This window comes from Leuciscus leuciscus (genome assembly GCF_965113295.1).
Source record: "Leuciscus leuciscus genome assembly, chromosome: 1".
NCBI lineage: Eukaryota > Metazoa > Chordata > Actinopteri > Cypriniformes > Leuciscidae > Leuciscus > Leuciscus leuciscus.
In genome coordinates, this window is record NC_138725.1 from 48,720,277 (window position 1) to 48,745,060 (window position 24,784).

The window sequence follows — 24,784 nt, forward strand, 5'->3', positions numbered from 1 at the left end:
TTCTAAGCATTAATACAAATAAATAATATATTATATTTAAGTTAAGTAATTTCACTTAAATGACAATTAATAGGTCATTTGCATTGCCATTTAAGTGAAATTATTGAACTTAAATATACAAGCTTGATAAAAATGACTATTCTAGAAGAAAATTCAGATGGCACTTAGAGGCTTTTGCATCTGAACTCTTCATATATATATATATATAGAGAGAGAGAGAGAGAGAGAGAGAGAGAGAGAGAGAGAGAGAGAGAGAAATAAAATAAATAAATAAATATATAAATAAATAGAAAAATCACCCTTCATGTAGAATATATAGCCTATATATATATATATATATATATATATATATATATATATATATATATATATATATATATATATATGAAGAGTTCAGATGCAAAAGCCTCTAAGTGCCATCTGAATTTTCTTCTAGAATAGTCATTTTTATCAAGCTTGTATATTTAAGTTCAATAATTTCACTTAAATGGCAATGCAAATGACCTATTAATTGTCATTTAAGTGAAATTACTTAACTTACTTAAAAATTACTTACTTAAAAATGATCATTCTAGAAGAAAATTTCAGATGGCACTTGTGAGCTTTTACATCTGAACTCTTCATATATATATATGTATATTCATATACTCTTCATATATATATATATATATATATATATATATATATATATATATATATATATATATATATATATTCTACCTGAAGGGTGATTTTTCTATTTATTTATATATTTATTTATTTATTTTATTTCTCTCTCTCTCTCTCTCTCTCTCTCTCTCTCTCTCTCTATCTATCTATCTATCTATCTATCTGTGTGTGTGTGTGTGTGTGTGTGTGTGTGTGTGTGTGTGTGTGTAGTTGTAGCGAAAACAACATACCATGTATGTTGTAGTACCAAACATCCACTAAAGGGGTCGCTGTCTCACTTCATAATGACCTGTGACCCTGTGTTTACGTGGAAGGAGAGCTGTTCGTGCTTCCGGGTTTTATTTCTGCAGTTCTCTGCTCAGTTTTAAAGAGATGGCTACGGTACCGGCCCAGTCTCTTCGGGTTTCAGAAATTAAAGACCCCACCGTTTTATTTGAACGGTACGGTACGGATGAGATCCGTGCGATCGAGAGGAAAGTGCGCGGAGAGATAGAGCACAAAAAGGAGGAACTTCGACAGATGGTTGGTGAACGTTACCGGGATTTGATCGATGCTGCTGACACTATCGGTGAGATGAGACAGTGCTCGGAAAGTGTCGTTCAGTCCATCCAGGACATGTACCGGTACTGTCACAAACTGAAGCAGGCGAAACACGCCCCTCAGTCCAGCGGCAAAGCAGAGGTAAAGCTCTCATTCTGGAGTACGGGGACAAAACAAACAGCATGCAGAAAAATTCACGTTTTTGTATTATTTATTCTGACTTAATTTTTTCAGCTTCGTCAGAGATATTCCCCTTATGTTTGGGTGCTGCTTTCCTTTTCTAGTCAATCGATATGGGTCACCGTCAAATTCAATATGTCACTTGTTATAAATATTGTATAAAAAGGTGACATAATGAAAATTCTATTGAATTGCCACAACTGTCAAAAATAAAATCTTACAGTGTTGACACAATATCCAAGTGATATATATGGAATTGTGGCAATTCAATAGTTTTCATTCGTTCACTGAAAAAAAGACATAACCCCAGTTTCTATCAATATACAATAAATCCCAAAGTCAGAGCTCACTTGTTAAATGCTCATTAGCTGTATTTTTATTCCTGGCAGGGTCAGAAACAGTCCCAGGAAAAATTCTATACGATGGCGTCACAGATAAAGCTCCTTCTGGAAATCCCTGAGCGGGTCTGGAGCGCAATGGAGTCCTCGCAGTACCTGCAGGCCACACAGCTCTACCTGCTGTGCTGTCACCTTCACAGCCAGCTACACCTGGAGGGCGGAGGGCATCAATACAGCCCCGTCCTCTCTCGCTTTCCCATCCTGGTGCGTCAGGTCGCAGCTGCAGGTCATTTCAGGTACACTGTACTACACTGTCAAAATGCATCTATTAGTTGAGTTTATTGCTCTTTCCTAAAGCTAGCTGCCTTTTATTTGTAGGTCTACAATCTTATTGGACAGTAAGTCTGTGCTGCGGGGCAGGGCGGTGTCTGATCAAGCGATTGCTGAAGCGCTGGTCTCCACCATGCTCCTGGAGGACAGCTCCCCTCGACAGGCTCTTGCTGATTTCCTGCTGGCTAGGAAAGCATCCATTCAGCAACTGCTCAATCAGCCCCAGCACGGTGAATAACCTTGATAATATGAATAACCTTTTGGCTTATGAATAGTTTAGCTTGTACTCTTTTATTTGGTTGATTAGAATATATCATTACATTTGCACATGGTTGTTCTTTATACAGATGTGATGCTGCTGTCCCTCTCTTAGGTGCTGGTGTTAAAGCACAGGTTTGTTCTTTGGTGGAGCTGCTGGTCACCACTCTGTATCAGGCGTACGCTGTGTTTTATGTGCCTCCGGAGGGCCAAGTGTCCGATACCGGTTTGGGCTGTGGCCTGCTTTTTACCACCTTGGAGAATGTGACCTCCAACACATCCTCTGGTGAGTTTTCGATTTTACCATTAGGTTGGGAACTTGGGATGCTTAAGGGGTCAGCAATGTTAGAAATGAATGGGGCAAAAATGCCACCAAAAGAAACAAAAATACCCCCCACATTCAAGATAAAGATAAAATGTCCCTGCACAATAAGCTAAATCTATTACAGCTGTCTTGGTTAAAGTGAAATGTGAAAATGAATAAAGTGTTGATTGCGGCATTAAAATTAGGTCTGCTCACGTTGCATCAGATTTCTTTCTACACATTTCTTTGCATTGACCATTAGAACCAATCACACGTTACTGTTCTGCTCGAGCTTACGAGTGCAATGGCCAATTAAAGGTTTAGGTTGGTCTCAGATAAGGAGTTTTGTTCAGTGCGCTTGCTCGCTGACTGAATTCTGAATTCTTGCAAATCCTGCTATCATCATAAATAACAAAGTGCAGATACGATGTAATTAAGAGATTCGTTTCACAGTGTAGATGTTTCAGTGATCATAACGGGAGCTTTTGTGATCGTGCAGAACTCACTAGTCTAGAAGTCATATTGGGGATGTTCTTTGCTCACGTTCTGTATTTCACTTGTTGCTAATTTAAATAACTGTTTGTTTTTCATGCTACTAAAATAACCAATGTAAAGTCTTGATTTTCTAAATGATACTTTATTTAGGCAATTTATGTAAATACTTGAATGCCATCTTTGAGCAGCATTAAACAGTTTGTACAAATGAACTTAAATGGTAACAGTCTATAGTGTTAGAGGTTAACAGTTTAGGACCCAAGGACCAGATGTTTGAAAGAAGACCCGGAGTCAGAATTATAAAAAATTGAAGAAAAGTTTTACTGAAGATAGTTTGCAGTTTCCTCAGCAGAAGTCGGCTTCAAGACTCACACAGGAGTTCGTAGGCCGCCCCGCTTACACTTACAAAGATCACAGCAGTTATACCCTACACCAAGGTCTAAGCTACGTCCTTGCTTCAGGTTGCAGTTTATGATTGGCTAAGAAATAGATAAACATAGTAATTTTCCACACATATACAGATAGACTGAAGCATATCTCCATCGATTATGCAGCTGACACTCGGACCCTGAAGTTATAGGCACGTCGTGACCTTCCTGGTCGCAGATTTGGGTTGCTGGGCGCCAACATGTCCCAAACAACAACTCAGTCAATCTCCAATAATGCCAGTGGTTCCTTAGCCTGTAACCAAGAAGACTAACACACACACCGACACACAGCTTTTCCAAGGTTAGATTTGGCCAGGCTCTAACTATAAACAGGAGAGTCCTCTCAAAACATCAAGATAATGCGTTTTTGCTCTCAAGGAGAGCTAAACTTTAGTCTAACTGGAAAGTAAGGCTTTAACAAAGAAATGGTCCCTTAAACTATTGGTTTCAATGACCTCTATATGTTTTAACACGTTGAAGACCTTTCTCAAACACAAAACAAGTCCCTCTTTCATTTCTGGAAGCCGGGCTAAATGAGCAAGCACTGTTACTGCATTCAGATATCAAATACTGACATTAAAGAATACATGAAAAGAACATTTCAGTAATCACACTGGTAACTTCTATAATAAAGTAAAATCTCCAGAGAAGTCATTCATTTCATTTGATATTTAGAAGGAAAAATATTGATTAATACCTTGATTATAATCACTCATTACATGTACATTGAAGCAGCAGTGGATTCCAGTCCACCCCCTTCTATAGTATTCTGTTTGAAGTAATTGGTTAACTTTATCCCCCGGTTTCAAAGACAAGGTTTAAATTAGTCCCAGACTAAATGTTTGAGCTCTTTTATCTGAAAGCAACTTACACTGGCATATCTTAAAATATGTCAGTGCCATTGTTTTGTCTCAAGATGCACATCAGTAATGTTTTTTTTCTAAGGCACGTTTATAAAAGCTGCTTAAATGTCCTAATTGAACTAAGGCCTAATCCTGGCTTAATCTAAGCCCTGTCTGTGAAACCAGGCCTACGTATCTGACATAAGTCAACACAGATACATTTAATAAGTTAATAAAAAAAATTACCCTTATAAAGGTAACAAATGTCCTTGGAAATCAATTACAAGGGGCCTATTTAATGGAAAAGTAAATTTATGACCCTCAGGGTCACTGTGCGAACCAGCCTGACACCTTGTTTTTTTACATTATGTGTTTTAGTCTAAATAACTTGCCTAAGAGAACCATTGTGATATTCTGTGAAATCCAGGGAAAGATAAGAAGGTTCTGGACAAGGAGATGAGCACAGGAAGCTGGTTTAAATACCTTCCCCCTTCAGTGATGAACTTCCAGCCTGTCCTTCGGACACTAGCGCAGCCTATACAGAGGGAGCAGCTCAGAGACACTCTGCAGCAGTGGATCGATACGTATGTCCCTCCTACAAATGTTCATTTACATTTCTCAAATGATTTGTTTTATACGCTCAATTTTCTTGTAATAGCTGTAAGGAGGATATCCGCAGTGGAGTCAGCAGCCTTCTGGTCTACGTGAAGAGTCTAAAGGGTCTGGCTGCGATTCGAGATGCCGTGTGGGAACTGCTCAGCAGCGAGTCCATCAGTCAACACTGGAGTACTGTGTGTCTGTCCCTCCTCGAACGACCTCTGGCCTTGTGGGATGACCTTTTGCAGCAGCTCTTCCTGCAGAGACTTCAGGTACTCATAACTGATTTAACCAGTTTAACTGGTCTGATGCGTTTACACCTGAAGTTAACCTATATTGGCTGATCCCAATGCAGGTATTCAGGTGAGAAAGTTTGCCATTCTAACCACCAGTGAATAGATTTCAAAAGAAGGGTATCTGACTATATACTTAATTCACCATGTCATTATGGTACTACATGTTAATAAGGCACACAAATATATAGATATTAAAAAACAAAAAACATTTTAAAGACTGTTGCTCTAATTATTAGAATACTATTTTGATAATCTATAAATTTGTGCAGTTTTTAGTTTTTTAAAACATCTTTCCCAATGTGCAAATTAAATGCTGAAGATACATTCATGATTATAATATGCTCTATATATTGTATAAAATATAACAATATTATTATAGTAATTGTATAATATTATTATAGTAATTGTATAATATTATTAGTATTGTATTTATGTACACTAGCCTTCAAATTTTGGGGCCAGTAAGATTTTTTTTATGTTTTTGAAAGATTTTTTTTGTATGCTCACCAAGGCTGCATTTATGAAAAATACAGTAAAAACAGTAATATTGTGTTTTACAAAACAATATATAACTGTTTGACAATATTTTAAAATGTAATTTATTCCTGTGATGTCAGTGCTGAATTATCAGCATCATTACTCCAGTCTTCAGTGTCACATGATCCTTCAGAAATAATTCTAATATGATAATTTGCTACTCAAGAAGTATTTGTTATTATTATTATTATTATTATTATTATTAATGCTTAAAACAGTTGCGTTGCTTAATATTTTTGTGAAAACCATGATCAATTTAATGAACATAAGAAACAGCATTTATTTTAAATATAAATCTTTTGTAACTGTGAAAAAGTCTTTTCATTTTTGGTCAATTCAAAGTGTAACTTACTGAGTAATATTTATTTATTTAAAAAAAAAAAAAAACCTTATTGACCCCAGACTTTTGAACTGTAGTGTATGTAATGTAAAATAATCTGAAGATGTAATTTATATAAAATATATATATATATTAAAGGTGCACTTTGTAATATTTAGGAGGATCTGTTGACAGAAATGCTATGTTTTCAGTGGTGTATAAAGACATTACATAATGAACCGTTATGTTTTTATAACCTTAGAATAAGCAGTTTCTATCCACATACACCGCGGGTCCCCTTACATGTCAAGTCGCCATTTTGCGCCGTCATGTTTCTACAGTAGCCCTAAACAAACAAACGCGTTTCATCACTTGTTCTTCGTGCAAAGAAACTAGCTAAAGTCAGCGAATAAAACACTGACACAATGATGAACAAGTAACAATAATATTCGCAATAACATTTCGTTTTACTGATTAATTAAGTAAACATAATTTCTTACTTTATCTTTGTAATGAAACCTCATTGCTTAACTGCACCTTTAATATACATGTTTTGGAACCCCTTTACACCTGTAATTACTGGTGTCTTCTTGTGATCGAATCACCTGAGATTGAATGTTAATACCATGCCTTGTCATCCGAGTTGCGGTGTCAGTTATCTCTCTAAACCTTGAGTTTATATATACAGGTAACCCGTCTCCTCCTGCACTCATGTACCCTTGATCTCTCTAGGCGATCACGCAGGAGGGCACAGAAGGGATCTCCAGCAGCTCCAGACAGTTCTTATCTTCAGCCCTGCGGGATCTGCAGGGTCAAGCCACAGCTGGGACTTTCAGCCGCGGGGCGCAGTATGAGAGTGACGTTGCAGCTTTCCTGTGGTCCGAGTCTCAAGGCGACCTGCTCAGCGACACAGCCTGGGTGAGTGTAGCACAACGCAGCCCGCAGCAGAAGAGCGGCCTGTCCATGAAGACCCAGGCCCTCACCCCCTGCGTTCAGACCTTCTGCTCCTCCCTGGACTCCAAGCTCAAAGCCAAACTAGATGATCTGCAGCACTACTTGCCCTCGGAGGAAAATGGCAAGGAGCCTTCAAAGACGGTCCCAGTGCCGACTAGCTCTCCTATTAACCGCTTTATGGATGCTGGAGCAGTGGAGGACATTCTTAGAGAGCACTGCCTGGCATGTGTGAGGGATGTCCTTGCCAGCATTCGTGCTGAGCTCACTAATGCCCAGAATCAGACCAGCAGCCCCAGCCATTTAAGTTCAGTGCTCTTTATGGCCAGACTATGCCAGTCAATGGGGGAACTGTGTCCAAGCCTGAAACAGTGCATCCTGGGAAAGCAGGGAGGCATGGATCCGGTGAGCAGAGGCACTCCACGAGGCAAGAAGTTGGGCAAAGGGAGCACAGCCAAGGCAGCGGACGTCAGCCCAGCTCAGGCTAAGTGGAGCTGTCTGAAAGAGGAACTTCTTTCCTGCAGCATGGAGGCCTATGGGATCTGGAGCTCGGCACTCACCAAGGTAAGATTATGAAGATAATACGAAACATTCTGAGGACAGGGAATCAACAGACTTCATTCGCCAGCTTGATAATGCTTGATGATAACATTTTTATGCCGAGTACATATTTAAGGCATATATCTTTTAACTTTTTAATGCTTATATTAAAAATGCTTATATTAAAAATGCATTTCAGGCACTTGTGGGCAGCTTTGCTGCGACTCTCCATGCAGGAACTGCTGGATCCATCCTGGGTACTGCAACTAATTGGGAGGAACTTGAAATACCGGAAGAAACAGAGTCAGGCAACAGTATAATGTCCAAAATACGCCTTCCTGTTCAGGTAACCGCTACATTCTCCTTTTATTAATATTATTATTATTATTAACATGAATACTTTAATATATACATTAAGGAGACTTAATGTGGGCTACACAATTTCTTATACCATATTGTACACTGAGTTTTCAAACTTTTCAGTGCCAAATCTCAAATAATGATCCCCTTTTAAGGCTGGACCACCTCCTTAAAAAAAGTCACTTATGTTTTTTTCATGTATAGCAACCCATCTAATGAAAGATAAACAAATACGATTCTTAAAATGAAAGACATAAATACAAACTATTCTTGCACATAAGTGCATATTTATTTATTTGTGGTATTATTAATGTTCTTATTTTTACAGAATAGAATAATAGCAGTTCATTCTGTTATACAATTTTGTAAATGTTTTATTTAATTATTTCTTTAATTATTTCATAAAGTCCCACATTTTATATAATACTTGCATTATATAATTTTTTGCGGACTCCCTAGCACCCCCTTGTGGCCCCCTGGATTATGTTTTATTGCACAGTGTTTTATGGAATAGAAAGGATGTCTTTATGTTAATAGTAAAATAATTGTTTTTCCATTTCTCTCTCTCTCTCTCTCTCTCTCTCTCTCTCCACAGCCATCATGGTATGTTCAGTCGTTACTCTTCCATTTGTGCCTTGAGGTCAATAGGGTTGGAGGTCACGCATTACCAAAGGTCACTCTGTTGGACATCTTGCGGAGTTGTCTAGACCAGGTGGTGAGTGAGTATGAAAGACTCACTCAGAACACACAGAGCAAGGTGATTCAAGGAGATCTTATTCTTCCATTCTTGCTTTTTAGTCACTGTTGTAACGGAATCATTCCAAAAACCAAATGTCTGTTGTTCTGTCTCATGCCGTTCTTTCCTCCCTGTCTCTCTCTAGGATGCAGGCCTCCCCATGACCCAGAACAGAGCTTTGCAGCTGTTGTTTGACCTTCGGTATCTCAGTGCCACTCTAGGGTCCCGTCTTGAAGAGGGTAGGAGTTCCCGCTCTCACCAAGACCCAAGGTAACCTCTTCACAAGCTAGGGATGGGCACAAGTTTTCAGTAGGAAGTAACAGCAATGATCTGTCATAAAAACACAATCATAGCGTGACTTGACCTTCCAACTTTAAAACAAAGCACAACCGATTACACCAAGAATAGCTTATGCCTGAACAGGCAGACCTCTTACACTTTTCCTTTATTCTTGCTGTTTGTTAAAGGATCCAGCAGGTCTGTGACTCCCTGGAAAGTCACATTGATCCATTTGACCTGGATGTTTTCACTCCACATCTGAACAGCAACCTGAACCGACTCTCACAAAGGACTTCTGTAAGTATTGCCATTTATCTCCCACTAACCCTGTTTTACACATTTCAATTTGCCTGTTCTTATTTAGATTGGCATTGTGTTTGTCGTCTTTTTTTGTATTGAACAGTGTTTTGTCTAATGTCTTTTTTTAGGTGCTTTTAGGATTGTTGACTGGCACGGAGAAGCAGTTTACCTCTAGGACCAACAATATCAACTCTCAGGAACCATACAACATCCTTCCTTTGGCTAGCAGCCAGATCCGGTGAGTATAAAGCTCTTGTCTTGCCCTTCACACTGTTTAACTCATTGTTATATATATTTATGGCTACTTAATTGCTGTCATGCTGCGTGCTTCAATATTGTACAAGATAATAAAAATATATTTTATGTTAGAAACTTCATATAAGCTTTTAGATTAGTAAAATTATACTTGTACATTTTTGCACATAAAAATATTTTTCAAATAGAATTTCTCATTTATACATTGTTTTTTTATTATATTTTAATGAATTATAATTAAATAATTTTTGTTAAATGTAATAATGTCATCCATTAATTTAGTTTTTAATCATTATATTTTTAAATATTTAATTTGGTATATTTAAATATATAATTATACATTCCTCCTCCCCCTCAAGGTTTGGTTTGCTGCCACTGAGTATGACAAACTCTCGAAAGACTAATTCAGCCACACGTGGAGCAGATGTCACTAGATCACTGGTAGGTTGGGTAAGCATTTGTAATGTAAAATACCTCTATTGGTATGTTTAAAAGAAACGTGTTTATTGATGTTAATTGAAAAAAGACTTCAGTTGGTGTTTTATGTTATCATGCCTTTTCAAATGAGCCACTTTCTACCAATGCTCCCAGTTTTACGTGGCCTAGCAGAAGAGCTGCTGGATCTCAAGGCGATAGGTGACGTTATATTGCGTGGTGCTACTTTATTTTTTGCTGTGAGCTTGCAGTGCATAGTTTTGGATTTACTTGACTAGGACTTGATTCACTCTGATTGCATCAGCTGATATGGTTTGCGAATGAAACACGAGGCATATATTGAGCACTTGAGTTTAATACCTCTGTATCATAAGCAAACAAGCATCATGCAGTTACAGATTTCTCCACTGGCTTTAAACCTGCTAAATCTTCTGCTTGTGGTGACAATTTTTGGCTGTAAATGTGAAAAACTATTCAAAGCTCTGTACTTGCTATGAGATGCAAATCCATTTTTATAATTTTTATTAACATATTTGTTTTTGTTTTTTTTAGGTGGCTCCCTCCTCTGCTTCTGCTCCACAGGACAGTTTCCGGCCAGGAAATCTCTTCAGGCAGTTAGCAGATCAAGAAGAGGAGTCTGCAGCCCCTTCTCTCTTTAAATTAGGCTGGCTTTCTGGCATGGCCAAATAAACTTTTATAAAGTTGTTTTTTTTAACCGCGTACAACACTATGTATAAATTATATTTAAAATACATTTGGAAATGTAACAACTGTGTCCTGTATTGCTTATTCTTTCAAAATCACATAATATAAAGAGAAATTGCAATGCAAAGCATTAATAAAAAGGGAAAGATTAAATTAACATTACAATTACATCTTTGTATTTATCAAGCACATTATCTATTATTTAGTGGCTTTTAATTATTTTATTCTGATTAAATATGTTAAGTGAATCAGAAGCACAATATAGTATAAATTTAGGTGTAAATGTATAGTTTAGCTCTATATCCTCAGTTACCCTTATTAAGATGTTGTGTATATTTAATAAAAAAAAAATGTTTGGTTAGCAGAAGAAAAAGTTAAATGGGATTTTATTTGTACTTTTTAAGTAATGGTTAGAACATTTTATAAAAGGGCTTTTGTACGTAGCTTTGTCATTCATTTAAAATAAGAAATGTAAGCTTCTCCAACACTGTGAGCACTGTTACAACCACCATACAATACTGCACCAATGAACATGCTGTCTTTTATTGTTTTACAGTAAGAGATACAGGTATCGCCATGACTACCGCACACATACAAAACATGTTCACACGATAATGGGAAACTGCTATATGAACAGCAATTGAAGGTAACACAATCTTTGTTTTGGATGAAATATCACTGTGCAAAAACAAATGTGATCTGAAAAAGCAGCTCATTTCACAGCAGTCATCCACGTGTATAATTTAACCCGAGAATATGACATTTTGTTACAGAATTTAGCCAGCTACAAAAACATATTTGGATGCAGCAATACAAATGATTGGAACTAGCTGTTCGGCAGTGATATGTACACAGCTGTCATGTTTTACTGTTGTTTTTATATATTTGGTAGCAATTCTGTGTTGCTTTTAGACTCTTAAGAATTCAACTTTAGAGTCTGTAAATTTAGCTCGATGTGAGACTTTGTATTGATATGTACATGTAAAAATCATGAAGCATTTTATGGGTCTCTTTTAATTAGTCAGATTATTAAGTAAAGCATTTTCCAGCATGTATCTTTGTCTCTTTCTATTTGCGATCTAGTTTGCTGGCCATCAGTTTTTTAATGTCTACGGGTCCAGATGCAGCTTCTGCCTTTGCTTTCTCTTCCTGCTCCTTCTGCCAGGTGATAATGGGGCTGATGCTCTCCCTGCGGCTCCTGGCGTTTTGCTGCAGCTGGGTATCACTAAATGGGGGAGAACAGGTCTTTTTATGGCAAAATACTGCTGGTTTGATGACATGTTTTATATTTCTGAAATGACTGGTGAATTGTTGTGTAGAAATTGCAATAAAGACAATCAGTAGCAGAATTTACTAGCAGAAGAGGATGAATTAAGGGTGAAAACGCATATACACGCACACACAAAAACAAAAAAAAACTGACTTACGAGTAAGTGTGTGGTACTGGTGAAATGGCCTTTTTCTGTATTTCCTTATAAACTGGTGACTTCAGGTAGCGATAAAAGGTATCCTAAATGACAAATACAGAGTTCAGAAATGTCCAGTGTGCAGCTTTTTAAAAAAAGAAATTCATGTGAAAGTTAAAATGACTAAGTAGAGATGAAGCAGTTACCAGTTTGATGATAAACCATGATAAAATCTCCACAGTATTACCGTTTCATATTTTAATTATCATTAAACAATACCACGATTTGAAGAGACTTGCGGTAAATACTGTACAGCGTTAAAAATAGGGTAGGCAATTTCAGAGAGCCTAGCAATAGCGACCAGAACGGGCACGGCAGAGTCTTCAAAGCGTCAAGAGAGACGGCGTTAAATTACCTTATGTCTCAAAGCACATAACATTACAATAATAATCAAGGCTTAAAGAGCTCGCTCTTGTTCCACCTGACTGCTGCAGATTTATTTAATGGGTTTTTAATAAGGATTAATCTATATTTAATTAAAAATGTATGCAGTGCAAACTGTTTGATAACTTTATTCAATTTCTGTATATTTCACAGGGCACAGGTAAATTATGGGTTTATGTGAGGATTGTTTTAAGTTCACTTAAATAAAAAAATTGCTATTTTTTAAAGCCTAACAAATGCTTAAAAAAATTATAGCTTTCAATTACACTGTTGAATAGCTATAATTAATGTTTAAAATTAAAAAAAGAAAACCATTTCATTGAGGCATCAATAGCTTTATTAGTATCAGTGATACTGGCCTTCATTCATCAAGATGCCCTTAAACGTAAAGTATTTAAAATAGACTACTGTCTTTATGTTGTTTCTACGTTAATTTGGTGATTTACTGTGAAATTATTACATAAAATATTAAAACTTATAAAAATGTATATTAAAAACGTACGTATTTTTAATTGCGATTAATCGTGATTAATCACAGAAAAAAAAATGTGTGAATAATCTAGTTATTTATTTTAGTCAATTGGCAGCACTAGTTTTAATATTTATTCTCACATCTATTTTTAATTGCTATCAGGATGTGAAGAGATTTCCACCCAGTATAACAAAAAGGGTTTATAAAAAATTGCCTACCCTACCTTTAAGTTAGCAAGTCTCACACAAACGCAGCATCCAGCGTGGGTTTCGTTTTGTGTGAAAACATGATGGAAGACAACACAACTCAACTCATTTATAAAGCCCTTTCGAAACCATTAGAATGGACCAAAGTGGACAACTTTGGACAACCTTTACAACCTAGTCTTGTGGTTTGTGTACAGCCATTCCAGTGAAACAGCAGCTCTATTTCTGCTGTTCCATAAGCGCCACCTACTGTCAGAGAGTGGATTTTCATTTTTATTCATTCTGTCTAGCGCTTTTGTTCAAACCAATGCAAATATTTCATGTACTGTTGTAAATTTTAACCAGTTGATGAAAAATAAGCTAATGTGCATTCTAAAAATCGAAACAATTTGGATAATACGGTATCTGGAATTATTCACAGAGCAAATAAAATACCTAATCATTTCTCATTATTAATAATGGTTTAAAGGCTAAAGTGCGAGGTTTCTCATTTTATAAAACTTTTTTGTCACAACTTAATTTGAACATGAAGATCATGTTAGTAAATAATATGTTATGTCATAAGTCACCCAACCAAGTTCATTTAAAGTCCGACCTTCATGGTTAATGTTATTATTTTTTAAACCAAAAATTGCACGACGCTGGTAATTCTTTTATTTATTGTTTGTTGGTTTTCAATATAAAATTTGGTCAAATGATAGTTAGTGTGTGTATCAGTACTTTTTTAACATTTCCAGCACATTTGATCAATACCGTGGTAATATTGATAACGTAATTATTTTTGTCACTATAATCGCAATATGAAATTTCATACCATTTCATCGCTATTACAAAACATACAGAATGCAAGTGGCCATCACAAAAATAGAGGCGAGAATACAATCGCACCTTTTTCATCAGCATGAAGATGTGGGTCTGAGCACCGTCCAGTACATATCGGTGAGGATGCTCCAGGCCCTTTACTGTAATACCCATTGTCCTGCCATCAATATTGATCCAGCGTGGTGCTCCTGGGGCCAGAAAGGTTCTATAAAAAAAAAAAAAAAATGCTGAGAAATGGAGGCCTGACATGAAAAATACATGTAAAGCAATAATGTGCAAAAATAATGTGTATCTGACTTGAAAATGTGTTCTGCTTTCTCTGACATAGAAGCTGCTGTGCCCCATTTCAACTCCTCAGCGGCTTCCCAGAAAGCCAGATTCTCACCTGCAGTGAAAATGAAAAGAAGAAAAACATATTCAATTACTAATTTAAATAGTTTGCCTAAAAAAAATGGAAAGTCATTTTGTTTCACAAACATATAAATTATAATGATATAAAATGAAAGTAAATAAGCACTGGAACTGTAAAACTATTAAAACCGTTTGCTAATTGACAAAGCTGAAATAAAATAAAATATAACTATTACATAAACTTAAAAAATGTAAACAAAACTTTTAAATGCAACTGAAATAAAATTAGTACTTAAATTACTCAAATCCAAATAGATATAAATAAAAAATAATTAGAATTAAAAAATAATAATAGAATGACAAAAGCACATTACATAATGACTAAAATTAAAATGACAACTAAAATATAAAAATAAAAGCTAATTCTAAATATTAATAAATACTATAATAGTACATAAATACAAAAATGACACCATAAAAGTAATCCTCAAAGGTGTTCTTTTGAGTCTGATGTCTCAGTTGATCCAGTTCACAAAAGTGGTCTAAATCATTTGTTTGCCAGATATGATAGATCATAATAGAAATTTTTTTCTTTATACCAACTGTTAGTCAAAGCATTAATTAAATATTCACAAACCACTGAATTCCTTCTTTAGGAAAGTCTTGAAGTCTGCACGGCCCCGTGGGTCACTGAGCAACTCAAAGAAGCTAAAGGACCAGCGCTCCACTCTCATCTTTGTGGGAACTTCAGCACTGTAAAAAATATAATACACCAAAATGATATAAAGGTATCACAAATACAAAACTGAAAATTCTGTCATTAATTTAGTCACCCTCATGTCATTCCAAACCAGTAAGACTTTCGCTCATCTTCGCAAAGAAGATCTTTTTGATGAAATCTGAGAGCTTTCTGTCCCTCCATTGACAGTCTACGCAACTACCACTTTCAAGCCCCAGAAAGGTACTAAAGATATCATAAAAGTAATCCATGTGACTCCAGTGGTTCAACCTCAATTTTTTAAAGCTCTACAATTCTTTTTAGAAAGCTAAATCTCCAACGAGTCTTCACGCATGCGTCGTGGTGCTCTCGTGAACCTGAGTAGGAGATTCATATTTTGTAAATAAAGCGGTAAATTATGTTTTTTTGCACAAAAAAGCACTTAAGTTGCATTGCTTCATAAAATTGAGGTTGAACCACTATAGTGACATGGATTACTTTTATGATGTCTTTAGTACCTTTCTGGGGCTTGAAAGTGGTAGTTGCGTAGACTGTCAATGGAGGGACAGAAAGCTCTCAGATTTAATCTAAAAGATCTTCATTTGTGTTCCGAAGATGAAAGAAAGTCTTACTGGTTTGGAACGACATGAGGGTGACTAATTAAAGACAGAATATTCATTTTTGGGTGACCTAAACCTTTAATAAACAAAACTGCAACATCTTGCGGAATAACATTATAGCCGGAGCTTCTTCTCTCTGTTTATGTATATGACTAGGCTACTCTACAGCGGCTGTCGTCCCGCACGGTCTAAAATAGTCCAAACAGGAACACTTATTATAGGCGTACCGACAAAAACACAGTTTGGAAGATGGATTTATGACGCACTAGCTCATTATATAACTTTTGTAAACATTGAACAAAACAAAGTTATATAGTGTACCTTTAAAATGTATGAATTTAACTATAATTCATTTAGAAAGCTCTCAGGGAATCTTACTCTGCCGTGTTCAGCTCCCAATAAGCGTCATCATCCGTTTGCCAGGGATTACTAGGGAGGCAGGGCACGAGGAACGGGTCATGGTTCATAAATGTCGCCATATACTTGACCAGGCTGAATGCAAAGAAAAAGATATGTAGAAGAAAAGCCCATGAAGCACATTTAGGTGACAACTAAAATTGATAGCGGCAACTGCTCTGTTTTGGTAGGCTAATTTTGACTTACGCTCCAAGAGATACTGTAGACTTGACCCTTGACCTCATGATTGCCTGTTGTGTGTAGATGATCTAAAATATACAGATAGAACCAATTAATCAATATCATTAAATAAAATACAACCAGTTCTCTAAATGTGTGTAAAGAATCAATGTCACTTACGATTCTTCTATAATAATCATAGGGTTTTTTCTGAAAAAGATGGAGAAACAACATCCTGTTACATGTTATGAAATGTTTCCGATAAGACACCACAAGACCACACACACAACATGCTATTCTGCCAAACACAGGTGATAAACAGTATATGTGTGATACCTACAAAGTATCTTGCCAAACACAAGCAAGCACACGCAACTACATATAGCCACAGTCTAAATTTCAAGGACAAATTAAAGGAGCAGTCCATGTAATGGCCTGAAATGATGCTCAGGGTATATAAAAAAGGGAAATACTGTGGCACACTATATATACACACTTCTTCATATAGTATTTCTGAGTGTTTGAATGATATTCAAGGAAGGAAAGGATAGTTTGTGCTCTCTAATGTGTGTGTGTGTATAGGAATCATCTTGAAAACTGAAGACGTATTAGTACAAATCTGCGTGGAAAGGAAAGAGAGAAAAAGAAACAGTCACACCAACAGATTCACAGTCTTATCTCTCAAAGCAGTCAAATAGAGTTATATACACCACATATTATAAGATTACATAATATTAGTATGATTGATCATGACAGATACACAACTGTTCGAAGGTTTGGAGTAAATGTTTTAAAGAAGACTCTTATGCTCACCAAGGTTACAATAATACAGTAATACTGTGATATATTATTGGAATTTAAAATATCTCTTTTCCATTTTAATACATTTTTAAATGATTTATTTATTCTTGTGATGGCAAAGCTGAATTTTCAGCATCATTACTCCAGTCTTCAGTGTCACATGATCCTTCAGAAATCATTCTAATATGATGATTTGCTGCCCAACAAACATTTATTATTATCAATAGTTGTGCTGTTTAATATTTGTTGTAAACTGTGATAATCTTTTTTTCAGGATTCTTTGATTAATAGGAAGTTCAAATGAACAGCATTTTTTGTAACATTATAAAAATGTTTGGATCATTTTAATGCACTCTTTCTGAATAAAAGTACTGATTTCTTTAAATGTGTTAATTTCTGTACTTTCTTACTGACCCCAAACTTTTCAACAGTAATGTGATTTATTCAATGACTTTATGCATTTTAAATTAAATTAAAATTATGTCATCATTTACCAACCCTCATGTTGTTCCAAACCTGTATGAATTTCCTTCTTAAGTGGAACATACAGTAAGAGAAGATATTTTGAGAAATGTCTCAATGTCTCATACAAGTCAATAGAGTCCAGTGTTGTTTTGGATCCCATGACTTTTTATTACTCGGACAAAAACAGTTAATTCATTCATTCTTCAAAATAACTTTTGTGTTCCCCAGAAGAGAGAAAGTCATACAAATCCGAAACAACATGAAAGCGATTAAATTATGAATTTAATTAGAATTTAAATTTGTGGGTGAACTATCCTATTAATACATCAAAGTGTAATATCATATCATTACAATCTATTCACATTCCAACAGGTCCTTTGCTCAGCTTACAATGATAAGCTGCCCTTGTGTATTTCCAACAGGCCCTATGCGGGGAAAGGGTCGGTGGGTAAAGGTATCTCCTCGAAAGATCAGCAGGTCAAAAATCCTCTTAAATCGCAAAGAAGATTGTGAGAGAATCTTCATGGCCAGCCCAGGATTGAGACAGACACACTGCTAATCGGCTCTATAGTAAGAGCCTTTCAAACCACAATGCGTTCAGTAGTCTTGCCTATGGAGTCCCTCCCATAGTAACATAAGCATTTAAGGGATAGTTCACCCAACTCACCCTCATGCTGTACCTGTACCTACTGTATTTCTCTAGTGGAAAATAAAACAGGATATTTTGAATATTGTCTCCATGTATTGTTTTGCTTTGTTTTTGTCCACAGAATAGATGTCAATTGGGTTCAATGCCTTTTGGTTCCAAAACAGTCAAAATATATATATTTATGTTCTACAGATTAAATAAAGTCATACCGGTTTGAAAATATATGAGTAACTGATGACAGAATTTTCATTTTTGGTACCCTTTTAATTTCATAATGCCTTTGGTGATGGTTAGCAGAATCATCAAATGACATCAATCATTATTGATGCTCTGGATGAGTTAGTGTGGTGACTTTTGAGGGCTCACATGGAAACTCACCAGTTACCTCCTCTGTATTAGGGTCAATATGACGATCCAGGACATCCATAGCACTGTGTGTTTGTGGCTGTAGACACATATAAGAAAAGAAACCGTATCCTCATCATAGTGTCTTCAAAGCAACTGTATACTAGCAGCTTCTGCCAACCACTTACTGGAGGCCTGTGGACAATCCAGTAGGCTCTCTCCTGACAGTCAAACACAACTCTGTCTGCCTTCTGACGTAACTTCCCAGCCCTTGAAAAACAGAACACAATTAAATCAAGCACTAATAACATGATAGTCCTACAGAATCACAGTAAAGGAAGTAAAAGGACAAACCACATGACAGAAATATAGCTGATGGACACTGAAAAGACTGAAGTAGTAACAAAGACAGCAAAAGAGTATAGAAACTCACTGGTACTGCTCTTTAGCTTGCATCACAATAAAATCCCATTTGTGGTTCATCCAATTGTGGAGTTTGTTGTATTCCTCCTGTAAAAATACACAAAAACGTCCAGAAAATGGAAATTCACCCTATTCACTTTCTAAATGCATGTTATTGATATTATGTGGTTTATGCGCAACAAACTTCCATATTCTGTAAAACAGGTTGCATCGCGTCCGGTCTAGGTCTTTATTTTGTATGTGCTTGGTTAAATATTAAGCTGTTTTCCTCAAGACTCCTTCAAAGGAGCTGCCAAAAATGAGAATTACCGATGTCCATTGCACATGCAGATTGATATCTAAAAGTTTTTTATTTTCCTTCTTCTCACTAACATTCGAATATTAAAATGTGAATAAAACACCAACAATAAAAGTAACAATCTACTAGATTAGCTGATTACCTTAAAAGTCAGATATTGGCGGTCAGTTCATACTGCCATTAACACTTTCTGCAACAAGCGTATGTGTTGAGACCTGTTTTCCTGTTTGTTCATGTGACATTCGGCATAAAGCCTATTGTGAACGATTCACCGATTTATGTGTTTATTTATTTATTTATTTATTGAGCCTGTAATTTTTTATCAAAATGTCATAACTCAAAGTTACAGTGAAGTGACAGACTTCTCTCTGGTGACGTATGTAAGACTTCTCCAATAATTAGGTTGTTTAAAGGCACACTATGCAAGATTTGTACCTTAAAGGACAAGTTCGGTATTTTACACTTAAAGCCCTGTTTACAGATCGTATCTGATGAAATAGAACGGTTAAGATTAAAATTTGGACACATGCTGCTGTCCCGAGAATTTTAGGTTTATTTCGCTTCACTTATTTAAGTGTAAAATACCGAACTTGTCCCTTAATATAACAGCTTCGAAATCATTTTGGTAAATGAACTAAAAGATCAAGGGGGGGCGTCGAATCTCGCTGGCAAAACCAGCAATGCAAGTTTGAGAGGTGGCGCCCCGACAAATCTCGTGAGAATCACGACTTGCTTTACGGCACGACATCACATACATCAACAACATGAAGCAGCCTCTATGGAAGACACTAGCACGCATTTCAGACATGAATCATGGCAGAGTCAACGAAGAAAACGAAGAAAGCGCGGTCGGAAGAGTGCAGAGACGCTCTGCGTGAGTGGTATTTACGACAGTAACGTTAAATACAAGTACTCTACAGCGACTCTAGGGGGCGCTGTTTGAGAAAAACGGAAACTGCATAGTGTGCCTTTAAATCCCGGCCCTTTCGTACGATCAACTGCAAGCTCACATTCAGATCTGCCTCCATTCAATCAACAACTGAGGAATAGAAGTCCCATCCTAAATTTGTATGAAATTTAGCAGTATTTATTATAAATGATTTATCTGTTCACATCATTATTTTTTTTAATTCATGTGCCCTCGTAATCTTTTATCAAAATAACTTTCCCACCCTCTTGTAGTGACATCTCATCTCTTCTCTGATGACGTGTTTACACAGCAATAGAAAACCACAACCATCCAACTATTCAATCAATTCCTGCCCTACACTTTTTCTTATTTGAGAAGCAGTTTCACTCGAATATAACCATCACAATAGGGAAGAAAAGACTACCGCAAAGTCTATTTCACGCTGACTTTAAAATGATTTAAAATAATAGCTTCACTAATGAGTAATCAAATTAATATTTTTACGTACCTGTTCATAAGCATCAAGTACTCCCTTTTTTCGAATGTTTCTCTTTGCCAGATAGATTGCTTTAGTGACAGAAAACACTTTTATTAGGAGATGGTGACATACAAGCATGTCTCTTTAAATGGGTAAATGAAAGACCTCTGGTCAGCAGCTTTTCATATCCAGATTCATTTTAAATTGTAATTATGAATCACACTTCATAAAATGTGTTATAAATTCTTTATGTGATATGGTTTTTCCTTCTGCAGCCAGATGTTTGTGAATAGGCAGAATATTACAAACCGTAATCAGTGTCCTCAGCTTTCAGTTTCTGCACAGGCCAGAAATAGGGGGTCTAGACAGAGGGAAAAGGTCACCTGATTACTATGCACCATTATTAAAACATTTTTAAAGACTCAAGGTCTACTGACACAATTACCTGAAAGCGGTACAAACTGCCATCTGGTTTGAGGACAAGCTTTTTGTGGTCCTGCAGAGGGTAGATGTACCCGAATGCCGCTAACATTGTGCCAAATGCTTGAGCCTCTGCCAGGGGGCATTCAAGAATATTATTGTGCTGAGTAATGTATTCAAACACATTTAAAGGATATTTTTCAGACCATTAATTATTCAAAACAATATATTTTCACAGTTACCATCATTGTCCATGTTCATATGTTTGGAGATCCATGCAACAATGTCCTGACCTGTCAGACAAGCAGAAACTATCATGACAACTCTAAAAATAGCACATCAAGTAATGAAGTGTAAAAACTAAATTAAATTAAATTACTACATTACATTACATTACATTACAAACAACACATTATTAAGCATGTCAGTGAATGGCCCAACACTAAATTGTGATGAAACGAAAATATTTATAACAATTTTCTTGCATTTTGAACATTTGTGTTTTCTAAATCTCAAGCTTATTACTATAAGACCCAGTTAAATGTAAGATGAAGTTAAAGTTCCGGCTCGCTAGATTTTTCGACAACCGTTGCAGAGATTAAAGAGCAACTTTGGAACCTAAAGTAGTAAAGGTCTCATCCAATTGAAGTCTGCTGTATATAGCCAGTGCCGTCAGATTATGATCTGGCAGCACATAGCTTGCGTCTGTATATAGACCGAAAGGGAATGTACAGTACACAATACATGGTGATCTGTGAACAGTGTTGAGATTCAGCAAGACTCCATTACAAACTCACCAGCGATGGCATGGGGAATGGTTGTAACATTTAGCTTCTGTTCTGATCCCTTCACTCCAGTCGATGGGTCCTGCATCTGAACCACTATGGCCTCCAGCTGTGAAATTCAGGAAGTTTGTTTAATATATGAAAGCTTAATATTTAATATATAAAGAAGTTAATATATAGATGAAAGTGCTAAAGGATACAATACAATGCTCAAGAAAGGGCAGTGTCACAACTTTTGAAGTTCAATGCAGGAAACAGGGTTCATAACAGCTATATTTAGGAAAATATAGCTGAAGCGGTGAAAATCAGCCGTGACTGTCTGTCACATTTCAGAATGAGTTTAAGTTGTACATGTGGACCCAACATACCAAAAGATTTCCTTACAAAATAAATATACAAATATTTCAAATAATACAAATCCTGCATAATTATAAATATAATTTTTCCAGTAGATGTTGTGCTATGGCAGGGGTTTCAAAGACGGGAAAAAAAGTGACGCAGTTAAACAATTACCTTTCTTTTTCTCAAGAATTTGCCTGTTTATTTTCCCAAAGTGTGTGGCATTAGATATTTGTTAATAGTTTTCATGCTATAGATGTATAAACCCATAAACTCATACATTTAAAAAATGTTAAAATCAAGTTTATTCATTATAAGTCAGCAGGGAAGGGCCTGTTGACCTAAATAAAAAACACTGAACCTTTTTGTCTGTGAATCTTGCTGAATAATATGTCAATATAAAAAAATAAAAAAAACTTGTCCAATTTAAGTGTTGGCATTTTTTCTTTGTTATTACTTTAATTAACATTGTATCGTTGTGTTTGATTCATATTCCCTAATGGACATTTTGATATTGCATTTGTAAGCATGTACTGTACATGAGCCCTGCAAGAGTAACAACTAAAATACATTTTTGTTACAGTCAACAGTTAGTCCAGTCTGGCCTTTGACCTAAAATAAGTTTGACACTTCTGTACTATGGCAACATGCATGACCTTTGAAGTTGGGAGCCGTTCTTAAGGCAAGCTGTCAGATGTGGCATGATGCCAGGCTAATTGGATTTGAATCAGAAAGCTCTTTTAGAGCGAATCTCTTCAATGAATAAGATCTCTCCCAGAAGCTAAGAATAAACACAGAATCAAGAAACAACAATAAAATAAAATAAAAAATAGTTATATATTTGGATATTCTATGAGAGTTTTTGGTTTCCATTTTAATCATGACACTGTTAGAATCACATATTAGCCTACAGTTATTATTATATCATTAAAAAAATATGTGTTGGAAAGGCAGGTAAATTTATGAATTTCTGAAACTCTACCAGGAAGGGCATATTGGGGTAGCCTATATTTGCAACAGCAAACAAACAGAATAAACAATGAGACACATTGCTAATTATAAAGTATATTATGGTCTTTAAAAGTGAGTTAATTGATCAACAATAGATCAATACACTAAATAAATCACCACTTGCTTACTTTGCTTTAAAAAAAATAATAACTTTACCTTTTTAAGGCAGGACATCCGCGGCCGATAATGTTGTGCATGGTCTCGGTCCGATCTTATTGTCATTTTGCAGTCCGCACAAAAATAATTTTAAAAACAGAAAACAAATCCTGTTGTCAGCAGCCTTAATAAAAAATTATGTTCAGGTTTTCTAAGAGTGGTGGACAGTGCAGGTCCCTGCAGCACGCGCACACACAGCAAGCATCAAAAACAGGGACTGGCAAACATAAGAAAGTGACAGCGGCCAATCACAGCGCAGCATCAGAGCATCAGGTGATGCGCTGCTGAAACACACCGACAGGCGGCGACAGAGAGACACACACTCACTCGCCACTGTTTCCTATGGGAATGCACTTCATTTCGTTTTTCCATCACCAGAAATTGCCGTTTCAGTTACAGTCTGATTAAAGGCCTATAAGAAATTCAGCTGCTATAATTTACATGACGGCCTGCCTTATGGGGGCCGACGTGTTAGATCACACGATCAGCTGAATACTTCACTTTATCCCAGTAAGCAGCTTGTCACTGGGAACTGCATCCAGAGCACTAATAGTCCAAGGTGGCCGCCATATCGACCAAAGCAAAGACAGCATCTTTTTATGAGTTGGATGGGGGCACATATAAGCTCATTTTGATTTTAAGCTAAAGGTGCACTCATCAATCCCAGCAATAGGATTTCATATCTGCCAAAAGACTGATACATCTAGTCTTCATCTCATGTGAGTGTACACCATTTTAATGATTTTCCCCAAAAGTGCTAAAAGGCATGTTTCATACCTGAATGAATATGAATTACTAAATTGCACTCAATCTACTACGTGCCTTCTGTGATAGGTCATACTTTTTTTTTGTAGTAAAAGGCCTTTTAGTATTATTCTACACTCTTAAGAAAGATGGTCCTAAACAGTACCAAATGAGGGTTCTTTAGCTTGTAACAATAGCAGAACCCTTTTTGGTGCCAAGTAGAACCATTTTTATAAGGTTCCATAAAGAACCATGCTTTGAAAGTGCTATATAGGACCTTAGTGGTGGTATAAATAACCTTTTCAACAATATTTTCATTAGTATATTAATATCTTCATATTATTAATATTACTATTATTACTATTATTTTTATATAGTATTTATTAATATTGTTTTTTTAGTCCCCTAACTGCCTGGTCTTATATCTTATTGCCTCAATCTGCGTTTTACATTATTATTATTTTTAAACAGTATGTTGTGTCATTTAGGTACTTTTATTTTTTTTATTGACATGACAAATTGTAGCAAAAATGACAGTGATCTAATAACAGTTGTTAGCTGAATACATTAATAAATAACAATTGACGGTGAACACGATACAGATGTAATGAAGACCAAGTTCCAGTGAAATATCTTCAAAATCCTCTGATG

At 36.1% G+C, this 24,784-nt stretch overlaps 2 protein-coding genes across 3 annotated transcripts; one reads left to right on the forward strand and one right to left on the reverse strand.

The window, feature by feature from the left end:
* The first annotated feature begins 967 nt into the window (after positions 1–967).
* cog1 (component of oligomeric golgi complex 1) lies at positions 968–11,747 on the forward strand. Of its 2 annotated transcripts, XM_082177677.1 has the most exons (15): positions 968–1,350; positions 1,779–2,023; positions 2,106–2,287; positions 2,431–2,601; positions 4,812–4,968; positions 5,043–5,253; positions 6,866–7,648; positions 7,824–7,970; positions 8,580–8,741; positions 8,866–8,990; positions 9,188–9,296; positions 9,428–9,537; positions 9,914–9,995; positions 10,146–10,190; positions 10,542–10,673. In XM_082177677.1, exons 1-14 carry the CDS (start codon positions 1,042–1,044, stop codon positions 10,158–10,160), a joined length of 2,808 nt encoding a protein of 935 aa, XP_082033803.1. In that variant the 5' UTR covers positions 968–1,041; the 3' UTR covers positions 10,161–10,190; positions 10,542–10,673. The 2 variants fall into 2 exon arrangements, with proteins under 2 accessions (XP_082033803.1, XP_082033802.1); XM_082177676.1 differs by lacking the exon at positions 10,146–10,190 and having other exon boundaries at positions 10,542–11,747.
* On the reverse strand, positions 11,079–24,480 carry rgs9a (regulator of G protein signaling 9a). The gene is made up of 17 exons (XM_082177699.1): positions 23,390–24,480; positions 21,896–21,992; positions 21,341–21,391; positions 21,124–21,230; positions 20,988–21,039; positions 20,709–20,767; positions 19,003–19,079; positions 18,758–18,839; positions 18,610–18,669; positions 16,490–16,519; positions 16,337–16,398; positions 16,112–16,225; positions 15,033–15,148; positions 14,342–14,429; positions 14,111–14,249; positions 12,122–12,204; positions 11,079–11,919 (listed from the first exon to the last, which is right to left on the reverse strand). The coding sequence occupies exons 1-17, from the start codon at positions 23,453–23,455 to the stop codon at positions 11,763–11,765; spliced, it is 1,440 nt and encodes a 479-aa protein (XP_082033825.1). The 5' UTR covers positions 23,456–24,480; the 3' UTR covers positions 11,079–11,762.
* Positions 24,481–24,784: the final 304 nt, after the last annotated feature.